This window comes from Dromaius novaehollandiae, chromosome W, assembly GCF_036370855.1.
Source record: "Dromaius novaehollandiae isolate bDroNov1 chromosome W, bDroNov1.hap1, whole genome shotgun sequence".
In the NCBI taxonomy this organism is placed as follows: Eukaryota; Metazoa; Chordata; class Aves; order Casuariiformes; family Dromaiidae; genus Dromaius; species Dromaius novaehollandiae.
In genome coordinates, this window is record NC_088130.1 from 37564594 (window position 1) to 37582855 (window position 18262).

At 35.2% G+C, this 18262-nt stretch overlaps 1 protein-coding gene across 1 annotated transcript in view; it reads right to left on the reverse strand.

Moving 5' to 3' along the window:
* Positions 1 to 18262, reverse strand: part of LOC112991965 (adhesion G-protein coupled receptor V1) — a 294714-nt gene that overhangs the window by 175699 nt on the left and 100753 nt on the right. Inside the window, exons 55-71 of the mRNA XM_064499907.1 lie at positions 17800 to 18004; positions 16699 to 16845; positions 15088 to 15343; positions 13408 to 13616; positions 12557 to 12733; positions 11832 to 12014; positions 10887 to 11066; positions 10066 to 10230; positions 8607 to 8724; positions 7896 to 8019; positions 6591 to 6729; positions 6265 to 6450; positions 5717 to 5949; positions 4172 to 4320; positions 2728 to 2929; positions 1988 to 2207; positions 542 to 781 (exon numbers count right to left, since the gene is read on the reverse strand). Of these exons, the coding sequence (XP_064355977.1) occupies positions 542 to 781; positions 1988 to 2207; positions 2728 to 2929; positions 4172 to 4320; positions 5717 to 5949; positions 6265 to 6450; positions 6591 to 6729; positions 7896 to 8019; positions 8607 to 8724; positions 10066 to 10230; positions 10887 to 11066; positions 11832 to 12014; positions 12557 to 12733; positions 13408 to 13616; positions 15088 to 15343; positions 16699 to 16845; positions 17800 to 18004 (3133 nt within the window). The remainder of the gene's footprint in view (positions 1 to 541; positions 782 to 1987; positions 2208 to 2727; positions 2930 to 4171; positions 4321 to 5716; positions 5950 to 6264; positions 6451 to 6590; positions 6730 to 7895; positions 8020 to 8606; positions 8725 to 10065; positions 10231 to 10886; positions 11067 to 11831; positions 12015 to 12556; positions 12734 to 13407; positions 13617 to 15087; positions 15344 to 16698; positions 16846 to 17799; positions 18005 to 18262) is intronic.

Consider the following 18262-nt stretch of genomic DNA (forward strand, 5'->3'; position numbering starts at 1 on the left):
ATAGATCAGGAAAAACAAAAATAAAAATCCTATTTATAGGAAGGATTTGTTTTTTGCTGCCTTCTTATAATGTTTCTTTTGTTTCAATACCCCAAGAGCAAGTAATTCTCCTCGACAACTCCCTCTGCTTTCTCCCACATATTTCTGCATTTCTCCCCTACCTGTATGTCTCACTGTTATAGCTGGATTCTCTCCTTTCTTTTATATATGCCACCTGGAGAAGAATATGTCAAAGAAGGGATGAATAACAAATTGACATGTAGGAATGAGGACCCAAATCCATTCCCTCTCCAAAGAGAATCATGAAAATGTGTAAGAAAGAAGGCCATGTCAGGGCTTATATACCAATTTTTCCTGATAGAATCTTTGTGTTCATTTTTCAGACATGAACCCATGACAGTACTCGAGTGGTACAGGGGAAAAGAAAGCCAAATGACAATCTATGCAATCAGTCATGTTAATGTTTAACAGCTTTGTAGGATAAATACCATTATCAACACAGATGTGGAAAGGAAGAGAAAGGAATGCAACAATGACTTACTATTAGTGTAATGTTGGTTGCCTTGGGATCTATTTCTATTTCACCTTTCACAAGGCTCAGTCTAATAATGAAGATCTCCTGAACTTCGACTTCTTCATGGGGATAGATCTGCAGGTTAATAGCTCTCAGACCTCCTTCTCCTTCTCCAAAATAGAAGGATCCATTCACAGGGTCACCAATGTCACTATTCAGGGGAGACAAAACCTCTTCTGAATTGGGTCCTAAAATGTCCCAATTAATCTGTGGAAGATACAGGTTTCAAATTTAGAGTAGTGATATATAAGAATAATAAGGTAGCATAAGTGACATAAGATTCTTGTATCCGATACAAGACTAATGGTGTTTAAATTTGTGTTGTTAATACAGAAGACAGAATATTCATAATGAATTGCATGTGGGAAATTCTGTAATCTTTTGGAAATTATAAATATGACAAATTGCAAAAGGAAATTGTGAAGAGCTATCCATAATGCCAATTTACAAAACAATTCTAAATTCTTTACATTAATAACCAGAAGAGAAACTGGGCACATAAAGGGTATTAATTAGCCCATAAAGGGAATTAATTAGCCCATAAAGGGAAACACACAGGGCAGTTTCTATTTTGCACTCTTTCACCATTTGTTTCGCAAAGGTCCCCAAATCAGTACTCATGACTCATGATCAAAATCATCCCTGCAAAGTGCTGTATGAAGACAGAAAAAGATAAATATGTTCTGAATAACCTGCAATAAAAGATCTTAATCCCTCAAATAATTGTTCATATATTTTAGCCCAATTAAAAACTAGAATATTTCAAAATTTCCCACAAATCAGGTTTGCTTTTAAGGAGCTCAAATTAAGCATTTTAAAATGTTTATTTTGGACATTTTTCCTTTCTTTTGGAGAATTTCATCAAATGACTTCTAGAAACAAAGTTAAAGATGACTCAAGCAATTTTTTACAGGAGGAAAGAAAGAGCTGATGGTCTTTATTGCCAATTCTCTCGTCACTCTCCAAGATTGTGAAAGGCCTATGCTGGTTCAAATCTACACCTTCCTTTATCAGCGGTTTGTACAGCAGGCAGAAAAATCTAGAAAATGCATAGTAGACAATTTACCGAAAAAATTTTGACCACCTTTAGGAAGTAATTCATCTGATTTGAACAAAACTACTGGTGGTGCTTGAAATTAATTGTATGTGTTATTTTTGATAGAATTAAGAGCTAATTTAAAACAAAGCACATGAGACCATGATATATGATAGGAGGAAAACAGGGGCAGAAAGATAAAACAACAAAGGTAACGGTATTTGCTGTTATACTGCAACTATATGCAAAGAAGCTTAATGAAAAGCTGCAATCATCCTTTCAGAAATAAGTCACAAAGAGGCTTTTGAAGGATAATGCAGTAGCTTTTTGAAGTAGTTACTGGAAAGCATTCAAAATCTTCTACAGCCAGGGCCTACCTGTATGTCTCCTAGCAATCTTCCAGTTCTTTCCAGCACCAGGGACATTGTCATGGATGTATCAGGGTTGGGAAGAATAATTCGGCTTTGGTTGAGGAAACGGACAATACCATGGGGGAAATCACTTTTAGCAATAGTGACCTGGCTCACCAGGTAGAGCCCAAGGACTGCTCCACCAGTGGCTCCTGTCAGCTGGATTTCAAATTGCTCAGCAAATTCACTGTACCAAAAAAGGCAAGGAGATTCTCAGAATTTTAAGAAAAACTACTTGAAACTATTCTTAAAAATTCATCCATATATCTAATTGATCCTGTTTATTCATAGCTTAAAGATATACAGAAAACAGCTCTGTAAACATACAATTGAAGGTTCCTTTCATTTGTTAGGATGGTAATATCTGAAATAAAAGTAATATCCTATATTCTATCCATCCTATCTATCCTACCTTTTTTAAAAGAAAGAATATGGTGCAAAATATTTTATTACTCATGGCAATATTAATAACACCTAATATTTCTGATAATCTGATAAGAAAAATGTCTTGGTTTTGCATGACCTACGAAATTTAAATAATAAGTTTTGGGGTTTTTTTCCTGTTAAAGTGAGGCAATTTTTTTTTTTTTTTTAACCACTGCAGCAATTTGTCCTCAATTCCAATTCTACACATAGGTATAGAACACAGGCTAAAATAAGATTACTCAAAAGTAAATTAGTGAGTAAACATCTGAAAAATCAATTACCTTTCTTCATCATCTATAATAGAGATATAGATAAAAGTCTGGTTCTGACCATGATGAAAAACGACAGAGTTGTTATGGATGAAATAGTCAACACCATTGGGAAGTGCAGAAATATTTCGAGACAGAAAATCAGCTGTTACGAAGCCGTAAGTTCCAAGCTTTCTTACAACAGGAATCATGATCACTCCAGCATCCTCTTCCACTGCAGGAATAATTGAGAACAACCTATTGCAAATATTTTATCCCAAATATAGATTCAAAATATAATGGATTGTGTAATGAACCCCATTTGTATCAATAAATCTAGGATTTTCTGAAACAATTGAGAGTGCTGCTTTTTAAAAGTGGATACCCCATGTCTAACACCATTTTAATTCAAGCAAGCAGATTTTTTCCTTGTAGTACAGTTATATACACTTCCTTTAATCACAGAGAAAAGTTGTGGTTTATGCTTTTAGCTTTTCCTCTCCTTTTTCCCGTTCAAATTTTTAAAATCAATGGTTAATGTAAAAACTTTCTAACAAATGAATCTGAAATAGGAAAAAAACAAACAGGAAAAATTATTTTACCCTATGTGCATACCTCATTTGCATGAATGTCTACCATACCCTTAAAAGATGATTATATTTTAGTGTGCTGTATGATACTATGACAACTAATTTTACCTTCAAAGATTCTGTAAAAGCAAGTCTTCAAGATTAGGTAAAAGACTAATCAATATGACAGATCAACAAAATTCCAGATAGTTTTTAAACATTTAAGTAAGCAGCCAAGCTACCTCCATTTGGAAATAGCTTAAGACTGCAAGAAATATTTAAGAGCTACCTTAAGTGGACCTAAGTAAATCAGGCAGAAGGCTAACAAAGAATGAAATTATTACTGCTGGCCAAATTTATTTCTTCTGTTTTTTCTACTGCCTCCAAGGGAAAATAGGTAGGTTTCAATTTTTGTTATTACACATACATATCAGGTTACACTATACTTTTAAATTTTATAATGATAATATACACAAAGAAATATAAAAACGAAGGAATGGTTACACTTTCCTATAGTACTTTCCACCTAGCAATATCAAAGTTGTTTCAGCATTGCTGTTATATGTTCCAGACACAATTTTAGAATTCTTCCATAGAATGTACTGAGTCATAAAAAACTAATTCTGTTCTCATCATGACAGACAATGAAAAAAGTAGTGCTCTTTCTTCCTGCCCTCCCCCCAGTGTAACTGCTCCAGGTACATGAGTAAATAAAATATTGCACAACTGTGCTTTTACTATTTTTACAGTGGCTGAAAGTATGAAGAAAAAATGCTGAAGAACTTATTTGCAGATGCTTATATAGTTTGCACCAGAACTCAGGATAGATGTTGAAAGACAACTCAAAAATTTATGCCTTAGCCACAGGCTTAGCCTTTAAATTGCCATGAAAATTAAAGTGAACTTACCCTGTAGAATGACATACTGAGGATCAAATTCTATGACGCCTTCTGCATTGTCACTCTTTGCTATGACGACTCGTACTGTGGAGATATTTCCTACCACAGGGGGTTGATCCACCCGTAGTCCATTTTCTTTTATGGCAAAATCAAATCCACTTGCAAGAACATAAAAAAGAAAAAAAAATTTAACTGTTTTTGTGGAAGTATTAAGATGCATGTATGACAATCTTTACATTGCTACAAATACTTATATATTCTGACAGTTATCACTATAGACCTTTCAGCCACACTTTTTCAAATTAATACATATGGAAAAGTAGTATCTTATTCCCCCCAAATGTGTATCTTTCACTTTTTCTATGCCATTTTGTCTTTCTTATTTGACTTTCATGCAACTTGACAAACTCAAGGAGATTATTAATGAGGTCATACTCCAAGCAAAGATGATAAACTGTCCATTAATAATGAAACCCTGTCCATTAATGAGACTGTGCTGTCAGAAAGAAGTCTTAAAATCTTGAATCAGCAAAGACTTAAATAACTGGAGATTGTTTGCCAAGGTGGATCCCCTTGCTGATGTGTGACTCGGTTATCATAATGACTTGTGTTTGTACATCTGTTTTGGAATCCAAGGTTGTGATAATCTTTCCTAATATAGTCTCTGTTAACACAAATGTTTAATAGAACTTTTTGCAGGAGATATTTATGAAAATAACTACAGGGTTAGAGTTATAAACAATTTAGTACCATGCCAAAGAAGTTCAGTACAGTGACTTAAAATTCCAAAAGCTCCTAAAAATGTCAACTTATTGAGAAATGCAAAATCATCATGCAATTTTGTAAGATTTATTTTAATGTTCCTACATTCTGATTTACCACAGTAAGAATTCCAGTTTAGTGAGACACACCACCTCTGGTGATTTATTTTAGATAATATTGTTTCCAATTCATTTATATTTCTGACAGATTGTAGCAGTCTACTAAACAGCAGCTAACTATTTCTAGTAAGTAAAAAGGAACTGAATGCGGATGTATCTATAATGCAGTGCCAAAAACTCCAATACTGTTATATTTGCCTGAGTTAGTGTTGTAATTTCAGCATTGTTGTCTCTTTTGGTATAAAGCATTCTTTCTGGTATTTCTAAAGCATCTGTAGCATTTCTAACTTCATAAACATATCCCAACTAAATAACATATTTTACTTATCACAGAATATACTTATCTTTTTGAATATAAAATCTTGCCAACATTTGTGTTTGCACTATTAACAACGCAAAAGCACATACACTTCATGAAGTGTATGTAATGTACAAATTTTTACCTTAAATGAATCTTAATCAGCAAAATGTTTATATTAATATGTTAAGAGAAGTGGGTTCCCCATACATTAATTTCTTATCATGATCACTATTATAGCTGTCTCATGAAATTTTCTAGTAAAACAGAGCAGGAATCAAACAGGAACTTCATTGCAGTTAGGTCAGATTCCATATATAATATGTTGTTTGGCTTGTAATCAACCTTCCACTCTATTGGAAGTTTTATATTTACCTTCCTTGCAGTTCCACTTTGGTTATTGTCACTAAAAAGTCTTCAGGACCTTCAGGAAAGTCATCATCATGAATTTCAATCAAAATCATTTTATTTTCCTCATCTGGTTCAAACAACACCTCCCTTACTGTGGGAGTGAAATCAATTCCCTCCTCAGCAGTGCCATTTATTATCTGCAACCACAGACGCACTTTGCCATAACATCCACTAGCACGTACAACAGTGATGTTAACCTAAGGGAGAGAAGACATTTTCTTTAAAAATGATTTCATTTCTCTGTTACAGTTGCTTTTAGGAGACCATTCTACAGTCATCTTTTCAACAGGTCTGACAGGTAACAATAATTTGCGATGTTAAGCACAGACTATATACAACTTAGTAGATGACATTCCTTCCCAGAGTATTAATAAACTCCAGAAGCCTCAGACAGCAGTTCTGGAGACTGTACTATGATAAATGCTGAATAAATCTTAGCTTTAATCTTTTTCTGAAGTTAAGCATAAAGCTACCAAGAGTATTTTACACATGGAAGAATTTCAATCTAATACCCATTTTTCTTCTTCTGTTGTTTGCAGTAGTTCCCGTGAAAACGTAAACTGTCCATATGGAAAGTCACTAGCAGCCATGGTAATATTTGCTGTGCTACTAGATTCATTTATGAGTCCTCCACCACTGATTCCAGTTAGTTGAAACTGGTAGTAATGCTTCTCCTCAGGATGGTTATCATCTACAGCCTAGGGAAAAAAAAACCAATGAAAGCTAAAAGGATTTAAACCATTTTCAGAGAGAGCTGTATAATTAATTTCTAACCAAGATACTACCCAAACAAAAGGAAGCACTGGAAATAGCTAATGCTGTAAAATCTCTCATGTACCTGTATTAGAACAACAGCTGCAGACTGCCTGTCTCGCATTGTCAAGGTTCCCGATACCTCAGCAAATTCTTTATAATGAGGAGGTGTTATATTCCAATATACTTTAACCTCACCAAAAATCCCTGGACCACGTACCAGGCTGCAAGTAAGAAGACAAACACAGATTTTATTTTCTATCTTTAACATTTAGTATCTATGGTAGAGACAACCAGTATGCTGCTGTATTATTGTGCCTGAAAGAAATGCTATCAGCGTTGTGAAGCTTGAATTTTAATACAGTAGGTCACTATTAAGATCTGTAAAATTTACTCTTCAGAGCAATAATGTTTTTGCAGCTCTGTTTGATTCCCCTGTGTTGGGAGCCATCTTGAGCAATTATCTTTAAGGAGCATGCTTCACAGTTTCTTTGCACCAGTAGCCTGAAGGTGGGGGCTGAATTTTGAGCTCTCTTGCTTCCATTCTGCTTTTCAGGAGGTACCAATGCAAACCAGTTGCAAAAGGGGACTGAGAGGTAGCGCCCAGAGGCAATTTGCTTTTTAAAGCACAAAGATGCTAGAATACTAGTATGAGATCGTTTGGGAAATGTTCTATTTGCTGCTGCTTTAAAAACCTGAAGCCAAATCCTACTCATGACTCGAATCTTGGTGAACTGTAAGGCATAGCAAAAAATTGGCTTTGCTTAGTATGATATATTGGCACAACTACTGCCGCACAAAGCATCAGCTTGCATTTTGTGCTTCTTAGAGCAAAACATTCTGCTGCTTACATCTGGGGGCACACAGGAGAGCTTTCTTTTCCTATTCTCAACGCTCTGAAAAGACATAGTAACACCTTCATCCTGGGATCTTGCTGTCAGTTGACTGAGTGCAGTGATATAATTGTATCTTGTTTCAACTAAAAACCCAGTTCCCACTTTGGTTTTGTTAACCATCATAGCAAAATACTGACACACAGTTTTGTAATAGTACTTATTCAGGAACCAGTCTTGAAAAGCAGATAATCTTGAAATGTCATTGATTCCCCTTTCCCGTCTCCTTTTATTAAAATCATCTTTCCTTTAATGTATTCATGTTGTAAATAGTTCAAAGACTCTGAGAGAAATATTCAAGGCTCTGCAATACTATGAACTGGTTTTAAACATAGTTTGCGTATTTTGCCCTGTTTGCTGTTAAAAATAGTTTTGATTTTTAGAAGTGATTAGTAAATGAAGCACTCAGGAAAGGCATGACAAATGTGGAGTCTCAATTTCTGAAAATTCTGAAAAGACTGTTGCCCTTTCTTTAGAAAAAACAGTGATGTGCTTACCTAATAAGAGCAGTTCCATTATAACTTCCTGAAGGTTCTCCAATCAGAACATGCGTGGAAGAATGAGCTATCCCAACCATCCCAGAAGCTCCTTCATCCCCCACAATAATGATGGTTGCCAGACCTAGGAAGAGAAGAGAGGTTCTCATGGTAAATGAACAATCTTGAGAGGTAACTTCTGAAAATTTTTGTGATGTGAGTGGTTAAGCACTCTTTGCCCAGAAAGCCTGTGCAATCTCCATCCTTGGAGATACTCAGAATTGGAGTGGACAAGCCCCAGGCAACTTGACCTAACTGTGAAGTTTCCTGTGCCTTGAGCAGGATTTTGGACTAGGTGATCACCCTGGAAGGTCATAGAACAAAATTGTCCTATGTTTCTTACAAGTCTGAACCTCATTCTGTATTTTGTTTCTTTTTGTTACGAGTTCTTTATGCACAATTTTTAGTATCTACATCTGAAGGGTTTTTTTTAAACACCTGAACATAAAAGTCTATGGCAACAATTAATTTAGAATGAAAAATTATGACCCATAATTCTTCTTGATTTCTTGAGAAAGGTAAACAATTTAGGAAGGACTGATAGTTCAAACCGCTATCAACTAGCTACATGCCACATACACAAGTACTGCAGATTCAAGTAATATGAACAAACTTTCTCAAATTCTCATGCAAAATGCCCCAAAACAGAACGTAATGAATGAAAATTTTTACCATTTACAGGAGAGATCTCTGCATCACCAGTAGAGACGAGCTGAATTGTAAATGTTTCGTTCCCCTCCAATATACCATCTTGTACTGCATGTAAAACAATCAACTTCTGGGATTCAGTCTGCACCATGTAAAAATACCAGAAAACACATATACATCAAGTAAAATAAAGCAAAATACAATACTGTGCAAGAAAGGGTTTTTTTAAACAACTTAAGTGTTAAGCATGCATACGCTGATCTATTTTGTAATCTGACTTCTTTCAAATAAGAAATTTCTGGTTAGCTGAAAAGGTTTTTTGCAGATTAATAAAGAAGAAAAATTGCCTATCAAATATTGCACCCCACCGCACTGCCCCCAAAACTGGCTATTTTTACCTGAGTAATAATTGAAATAATTTTAAAACTGTGTTTACAACAAAGTTTTAAACCCAGAGAAAACTTTCTGTATGAAGTCTTTTCCATCAGACAGTGCATATTTGATGGACTATGTCGATTCTATGGAAGAACGTTATTAAGATTAGATATATGGGATCAGAGAAAATTCCTGTCTAGTCCACATTTTTGACAGTGGCGAGTAGCAAATGCTTAAAATAAGAAAACAGGGGGAAAAAATTAGCTATACATTCAACCTTCCTTAAAAGTTCTTGTTCTCTCTCTCCCTCTCTCTACATACACATACACACACCTATATGCATGTATATAAGAATTTGAGGAATAAAAGTCTATTTCTAGGCCCATCAGGAGAAACAGGCTAGTACAATGACACCAATACTGTGCCAGATACTAGTAGACTTGCAAAAAATACATATTTCAGCTGATTAAAAGAGACAACAGGTATGCCTATTTATCTGATGTAAAGCAGCTTTGCATAGACAAAATAGATTAAGCTTTAACTTTATTCAGCATTTCAAGTAGCCTGTAGTAGACAAATGATTAAGATTAATAACAATAGCTTGACGATACTCAACATTTCAACTCCTATTTCAGAGTTTTAGCCTGTCATGAAACACAGAGTACAGTCAAACAGCACTGTCCAATTTGACAGTCACTTGGGTGATCTACTATTTATTTTATCTTTCTCATCCCTTCAGTGTTGTTTTTCCTCAGGCATTGGTAAGATAAATGCAATAGAATAACCTTTTCTGTAATTATTCTTCATATTCAGTATGTTTGTGCTCCTCTTTCTTAATTAAAAAAACAATCTGGATCTAAAGAGCCTATTTTCCTGACGATGACATTATACTGATTTAAAGAGAGAACATCAGCTTTCCTTTTCTGTTTGAAAAAAACACTGCATATTGCCAACTCCACCAGTTCAAAATGGCCTTTTGCTAATGGTACAGTACTTACTAAACCACTACTTTTAGAAACTGATAACAAAACCATGCAAATACACAAAAGAAGAAAAAATATCTGTAAATTTAAGATGACGAAATCATTTACTGTAATATTAGAAATACCTCATTGAAATGAAGAGTACCATTCAGAGGAGTCAGATCATATTTGGCTGCCTCTTCAACAATCCATATCACTCGAACTGCTCCTTGTCCTCCTTGACTCCGACTTACAGTGAGCAATACAGTTGCAGCAGTGTCATCAGGTGTCTGAGGTTCTTTCACTGTCACCTAATGAAGAAAGAGGAGGAGGAGGTAGGAACAGCAGTAAAAGGCATCAATACATTATGTTGCTATAAAAACTGACTTCAAAAAAAGAGAACATTATCAAAAAAATGTAAAATAAGGACAAGAGTGAAAATCAACAGGAAGATAATAGATGTAAGGAAAGTGTTGAATTCTGCTAAAAAAGATTAGTCACACGAGTTATTTTTGTATGTCCTATGATTCAAAACAATTGCAGACAATGAGTCACAACACCAGCACAGCACCAGCAAAATGCAGAGCAGCGAATCATTCACTGACAACTAAGATAAGATTTCTTCTGTAATTTTTTTTTCCAAGCTTTTGTTTCAGTAATACAGATTATTACAAAACCTTTTTAACATTCAACAGAGCACCACAAATTCTACCTGGGATGTCTTGAATTCTTATCATATTGGATTAAATTAATCCACTCATGCAAAAACCTAAATCTATGCCGCAGGACTTTCATTGATACTACCAGCTACATATCTAGATGAAAACAAGTACAAGCATGCCTGTCAGTGGAAAAAAAAATCATGAGTTCTACTGCAAGGAAGGCTTACCAAAAGCAGCTATGTGTTAGTGACACAAAGACATTATCCTGCTTTTGCAGAAGAGAGTACAGTCCCAAACATACTCACGCTCTTTTCTTCAAATCCAAATACTCCAACGGGGGAATCATTTGGTGGAATAGCAACAGTTACCAGGGTTTCATTCCCAAGTCTTGCACCACCAGTTACCCTCATTAGGGCAATCTTGAATATCTCAAGGAATTCAACTTCACTGTCATCTATGATTGTAATTTCTATTTCTCCTGTGGCCTGTAAAAAAAAAAAAAAAATTTTTTTAAGTACAACCATGCTTTATTTATAATATTCTCTGAATTGCCTGAAAAAATGTTAAATTAAAATATACAAATTTTATTTAATAATAGACAAATACACATTGCTACTCATACTTATTTCTTCATGCACTTGTATGTTTATAATAAGATAAAATTTCAAGAGTGTTTTTAAGTATATCTATGGCAAATCTTGCATGTTAAAAACAGCTGATTGCTCTGCTTTGATATTCAGTAAAATGTACAGCTGGATAATATTGTATTTTAACCAAAATTGTGCTTACAAAGTATATCCTTTTATGTTCATGAAAAAACAGTTTTGATCATTTGAAATCAAGACTCCTTAACGTATACACTTAGTATTTTCAGATACAACATGAAATTTTAAACATTACATAGAATATAGCTAGAGAAACCTACAGGTTCATTGTGCGAGTTCATATAAAACATGTTACACATTTTCAACCTAACAGGCAAAAAAAATTATGTCTTCACTGGCAGAGGTAGCAAAGGCATATGTCCCTACCCGGTCAACACTTATGAACATTTTGGTTATACATGTTAGAGCACTGAAGATACATGTTAGAGCACTGAAGTCAGCAGTATCATTTATGCACATAAAGCAGGAAACGTCTTCCATATGGAAAAGGTGCTCAATGAACGGATGCAAATTCTACTGGAGGAAAAATCAGAGAAACACTAAGATGGTAACCCAGAGAAAGTTATACTTTCAGCAAGAGCATACCTGCCCATCTGCAAATGTAAGGTTTCCAAATGTTGGTGTAAAGTCTTCAAAGCTTGCAGTTGAATGAGTAGCTTCCCAAAACAGAGTTACTAACCCAAAGCTCCCAGCCTGTCGAACAACTGGAAGTTTCAGTATATTCTGTGGTGGTGGTACCTCATAAGCAGGAACAGCTCCACTTGCATCCTGAAAATTCAGTAAGAAACTGCTGAGTGTCACAGCACATATTTTTCTGCTAAAAGTTGACACTGAAATGTTTAAAAGCAACAAAATCTGTAGAGTTTTACATTATCAGCATGTTTAGCCTCTTGCATAAACTATTTAGAACAAGACAGGCTATGAATATCATATCAGTCAAGCTGTTCATTTGATTTTGACCTTCGGGTAAGAATAAATGCATAATAACCACTTGTAAATTGGTCTGAATTCAGCAATGACCCTGCTTTGAACAAAGGTTGGATTAGATGACCTCCTGAGGTCCCCTTCAACTTGGATTATGGTATGACTCTATGATTTAAGCACTTTCAGCTCCATAATGAACTCCATATATTAACTGTGAAAAAATTTCTACACAGGATTTTTTTGGTCTAGTATCTGGCCTATTTATCTGGAACAATTTCATCTTATAAAACCTATTATAATACAATTATTCAGACCACAAAATGTGGTCTGAAAATACAGACTCTCATGCTGGAATGCAGCTTTAAATATTTTTCATTCAGTCTTACCTTTTTAACACTGAAACTAAATATTCCTCTGGGGTCATCATTCTCTTCAATTGTTATTTCAGCTATTTCTAGCCCAAGCCTCTTCATATTTGGCTGACCTCCAGTAGGAGAAGACTCTACCAGTTGTGCATCAGTAATATTGATTATAAATCCTTCCTGTAATTCTGGAATATTATCCTGCAAAAAATACTTTTTTACATGTCACTTCCTTTATAAAACTTACATTATAATACATGGAGAAAGATAACTATTTGCACATTGCTTACTGTTCAAAAATTCCCAGCACTTGGGATTATATTACCAATTCTTTGCCTCACATCATATGAAAGGTAAAAGAAAGAACCTCTGCTGAATTTAGGGAACTGAAGTTGGCAGTCATATTCAAAATCTGTAAGAACAGAAATAATTCTTGCTGGCTGCCCATTGTTTCTCCTTTCTACAGAAAAGCTGGCCAGATTTTAGAAACTAAGCCAGAAACTTGAAAAGTAATACCTCTATTCTGAATATTTTCAAAGAATACACATACTTTTTGTGAAAAATTAATGTTTCCCAAACTACCAAACAAATCTCTTAAGAGGCAGGTAAAGTAAAATAGGCTCTCTGTAAAAAAACTACAAGTTGAAGAACCAATAGACACCTAAGAGACCTATAATTCTTTTTTTTTCATTTTTATATATTAATTTTGGAATGAAAACAAAGCAAAATATCTGGTTCATTCCCAGTAATTATTTTGAGATAGATGGATGCAATTCTATTTAATTGACAACAATCCAGTGAGGCAAGAATCCTTCCAATCTGTGTCCCTTTCCCTTAGTGATATTAATAACTAAAGCTGCTGTTAGACTACTCACAGGAAAAATAGTGACTGTGACAGAAGCTATTGTTGTGTTTTCTGCCATAATGATTGTTTTCTTTTCTATTACATAATCCTCATTCTCTGTTGCTTGGTTGGAGAGAGGGAGTTCAAAATTAGGCATGGTGCTCAACTGAACTGCAATATCTCCGACAAATCCTTGTTCTCGAACAATTTGTAAAGCAACAGTAGTTGAATTTAACTGTCCTGTAAAAAGGGGGGGGGGGGGGGGGGGGGGGAAGAAAAGCAAGACATGATTGTTTCAATCTTGCCCTGATGGCTTTCCAGCTCAGCTAAGTGCACTGGAACTGCTGTCTAGAGCACACTTTAATTATGTTTAGCAACACAAGCACAAACATACTATACCTGCATGATTCAACGTCTCTAGCTAATGAGCACACACAAGTGGTGTGAATATACACACAATGTGTACAACTGGAAAGAATTTTAAAATAGAATCTAGAGGAACAATAGAATACTGAATTTTTATAGTTTAAATATTTGCTACATAAAACTTTTACTTCAACATCCATATTTGCATTCATTTTCCCCTCCTCCCTGCCCCCACCCCTGCTCCAAACTCCTGTTTCACTATTTTGCCTGGCCTTTATATGCCTCTGAAATCACTATTAATCCTAACACAAAAAGAAGAAAATTTTGAAGAAAATGAGATTCACTTGTATCAGTACAACTCACATCTCTTTTGGGAAACTAGTTTCACATTTTTTTTTCCCAATAAACAGCCAAACACCGCATTTGGCTAAAGGCACTAGGTTTACAGCTGGAGAAATAACAAATAAAAAGTAATAGGCTCTGTACTTCAGAGCAGCTTGTGCCGTTTGTATTTATCAGATAATACTTCATAGTTAGCACCTTGCTCCTGTATAATTCATTAAAAATACTACACTTAAAGCTAAGAAAATAAACTATATAACAAGTGAAACCTAAGAATGTGCCTTGAATCCTAAACTTCAGCATATAAAATATATTATATTTTGTGTGTGTGTGTGTGTGTGCGCGCGCGCGTGTGTGTGCGCGCGCGCGTGTGTGTGTGTGCGCGTGCGCGCACACGCAAGGAACCAGGAGAATCCCTTTCCAATACTTTCAGGTGCAAAAATAGGCAACACTAATTGGCTTTAAAATAGAACTGGTTAGGAGGTTTTAACTGTAACAATAGTCTGATAGAAAATGTACAAAATGTAAATAAAAAAAATCACTTTTCTTAAAACGTAATTCACTCTTGCTCTGCTTCCTTCCTTCCCCATCACACAGAACAATGTCCTTCATTTTTTGACCCAATTCATGAGAAAAATGTGTTTTATGTAAACTTATTTCCAACAGTATATTAAATGCATTAAGTGGGCAGATTTGGCTTTTAATCTAAATTAGAGGATTTTATTTACGACTGAAATGCAACACAAGAAGTCAAAATTTTAATAACCAAAACCCTAAACAAGAATGACTAGATAAACTTGATACATGCAATGTGAAATAGTGCATACAAAACATATGTAACAAAAGGGCGCAGTTAGGTATTTTTAAGGCTATTTCTGCTGCAGAGCTTTTAAAGAAAAATGCCACTTATTAAGACAATCACATAACCAATACCGTAACTTCAACAATGCTGACTTCGAAAAAACACATGTATTTGTTCTTAAGAGACAAAAATCAGACTTACCTTCTGGCTCCATGACTTTAACAAAGAGAGACTCTGCATGCCAGCCAATTACACCATGTGGAGAATCACTGGGTAAAATGGTAAGTACCGCTCTTGCCCTTCTAGGATCTATGATAGCTCCTCTCATGGTATCCTGAATACCCACAGTAGTAACGTGAGTGAGTGTGATATCCACGGTCTCTGAAAGCTCTGCAACACTGTCTGCAAGAATTGTCAGGGTGATGGTGGACAGGGCTTGACCTTCTGAAAATGTAATCTAAAGGTTTAGACACACACACAAAAAAGTAAAATTTCTTCTGGTGTACCAAATTTTTTTTTTTTTTTTGGTAAAACTCTGTCAATAGAAAAAAAATATCAAGAGAACATTAAAAAGTATACAAAGCAATACAGAAAAAAAGAATTCAGAGAAACAGGACACAAAAAAGAGCCACATCGCAAAAAAGGTAAGATATTTAAATGTGGCAAAATGATCTGAAGGGCTGGTCACACAGCAAGAAACAAATTCTCAATCAGAAGCACAATTATCAGAGACACTGAGTACTCAGTTGAGAAGGTATTTGTTATAATCAAGCCAACAATATCTATCTGCGTGAAAAAAAGGCATTCAACTTTTGAAACTCCTTTGTAACAACTGCACTCTAAGTTTAGGCAAAACAGCTCAGTCATTTCAAAATGATTACACGCCTTCATTATCACAGAATGGTTCAGGTTGGAAGGAACCTCTGGAGATCATCTGGTTCAGCCCCTCCTGCTCAAGCAGGGTCAGCTAGAGCAGGTCCTAGCCCAAGACCATGTCCAATTGGGTTCTGAGTATCTCCAAGGATGGAGACTTCACAACCTCTCTGAGCCACCTGTTTCAGTGTTTGACTACCCTTTTTAGTAAAGTTTTTTCCCTATGTTTAAATTGAATTTTCTGTATTATTATTTTACTTCAGTTCCATTATTTCCAAATGCAATTAATTAATTTTATTTCTGTAATCTTTTGTCCCTTATTTCCCCACAGCAATGGTTTGTACTGTAGCTTTATAGTCTCAGGGGCCAAAAGGCTTTGTATTTTCAATAAATGACCACAAGGTGGAGACAGTTGACTTGAAGAACCAAGAATATATTGGTCCTAAAGCATATCAAAAGATTTAGCTAATACGAAACCCGGATTTTAACATTGTTGGACATCTGCAGAGCCTCAGAAAAAGGCTAAATCGGGGCTTGTGATACTTTCTTGGTCACTGAATCTCTCAAGTGTATAGATACAGGCAGGAAGAAGAGCAAGCATGCCTAAATTGCCACCTATGCCCATTATTTGACATAGTATCCGGATCCCACAGCAGGAAGAAAGGAACAGAGGAACAGAACATTGTAGATGCACCTTTCTAGTGCGTCTAGGACAGTGTTGCAACATCTGGCTCTGGAAAAGCAAGAGTGATGCTGTGGTATCATGCATCAGCCAGAACTGAGAACTGCCAGATCCATAAGAGAAGATCAGGACGCAGGAATTAATAGGAGAGTGAGGAAATATAACAGGTATTATCCTTCTCCTCTAGTACATCTGCATCTATTGTGCAAGATATTTACAATCAACGCTTCACTAATATCAGTGATATTATTACATACCATTCCTGAAGCTGGAAATATATCACTAATGCTCCCGCTGGCTATCCACTCTACTGTCACTCGTCCATATGTTCCTATTAAACGTTCAACATTCAAGGTGATTAAGTTGTCTTGTTCCATTTCTTCAACTTGCTTAAATAAAGAACTCTAGAAAAGATAAAAGTGGCAGGACCACAAAATTATTTTATTTTATACATAACAATTCTTTAGGGATCTCAGGATTTGAAGTGGGCCAGTGACATCAGACATAAATATGTTGTTCTACCATGAAACACCCAAATACACATTTGCTCATTAAGTTTAAATGACCTAATTTTCAGAGGTATTCAATACTCCTAGGTATCATGGAGACAAAATATTAAAATGTCAGGTCTCTTATCTAAAGCAAAAAGACAAAGCATTTTTTCCTTTTTAGAACAATATTTTATGCCCATACTTCATTAAGCAGATGACAAACAAATGGAACTTCTGTATTTTTACTGCTGCTACTTTTCTGTTATTCATCCTCTTCACGCCAAGTACAGATGCAATGTTTCATTTCAGTGAAGAATTTTCTATGTTTTATATCTTTAGTATGGATTTACTACAGCCCTGTCTGGATGATTTCTACTGTGTTTGATGATTTAAGAATTAACCACTCCAAATACTACCTTCAATCTGACGTTCTCTCTGAAGAAATGATTTTGTCCTAGCAAACCGTCTCAATCCATTACATAACCAAATCAGTATATTTTTCAGGAGAAAAGAATCTTCAGATTCATTTACCTAATTCCTTCAATTAACAAACCATAGTGACTGATCTCTATGATGATATATACAGCATCTGAGAACTGAGCGCTTTGTTGTAAAACAAGGTTGATAAACTAATGTGTTAATCTAAATGTAAAGGGATTACAAAAATCTCACAAAAGAAATACACTGTGGAAATGATAATCACATACAGCAATGCTAAATAGGTGTTAAAAAGCTGCTATCTCAGGTTGACACAGAACTTCGGAAAAACAATCCTGTCATATTCTCTAGTTTACAGTTTCAGTACATTAGTTTTCCATTCTTCAGAAATGGTACATATATTTTAATGCTTTAGCGTAGAATTTTTACCTGAGCAAATGCAATGACTCCATAGGCATTGTCATTGGATGGAATAATTATGTTAACAAAACCATGAGCACCAATCTCTGCACCTCCTTTAGGGTTTTTCAACCACACTCTGAAGCTTTCTTCCTCCTCTGGAATAACATCATCAAGGATATTGACCGCTACTACAACTTCCAGGTCCCCAGGCTCAAATATCAATTCACCTGAACTAGCATAAAAACACATACATCAAATAACTAGAAATTGAGGATAGTGATCAATAATCTTTGAAAGCTCTGTCGTAAATTTACAGAGCATTTTCAGAGTTTGAATTATTGTTTCTGTGGCTCAGGAAGTAATTCAGGTTTAGAGTTTGCTTTTTCTTTTAAAAAACAAAATAACAATAGATCATAGAGTAACTGAAATTAATTATGAAAGTAATCTAATTTATCCTAAATAAAAGCTTAAAAAACAAAGATAAACTACA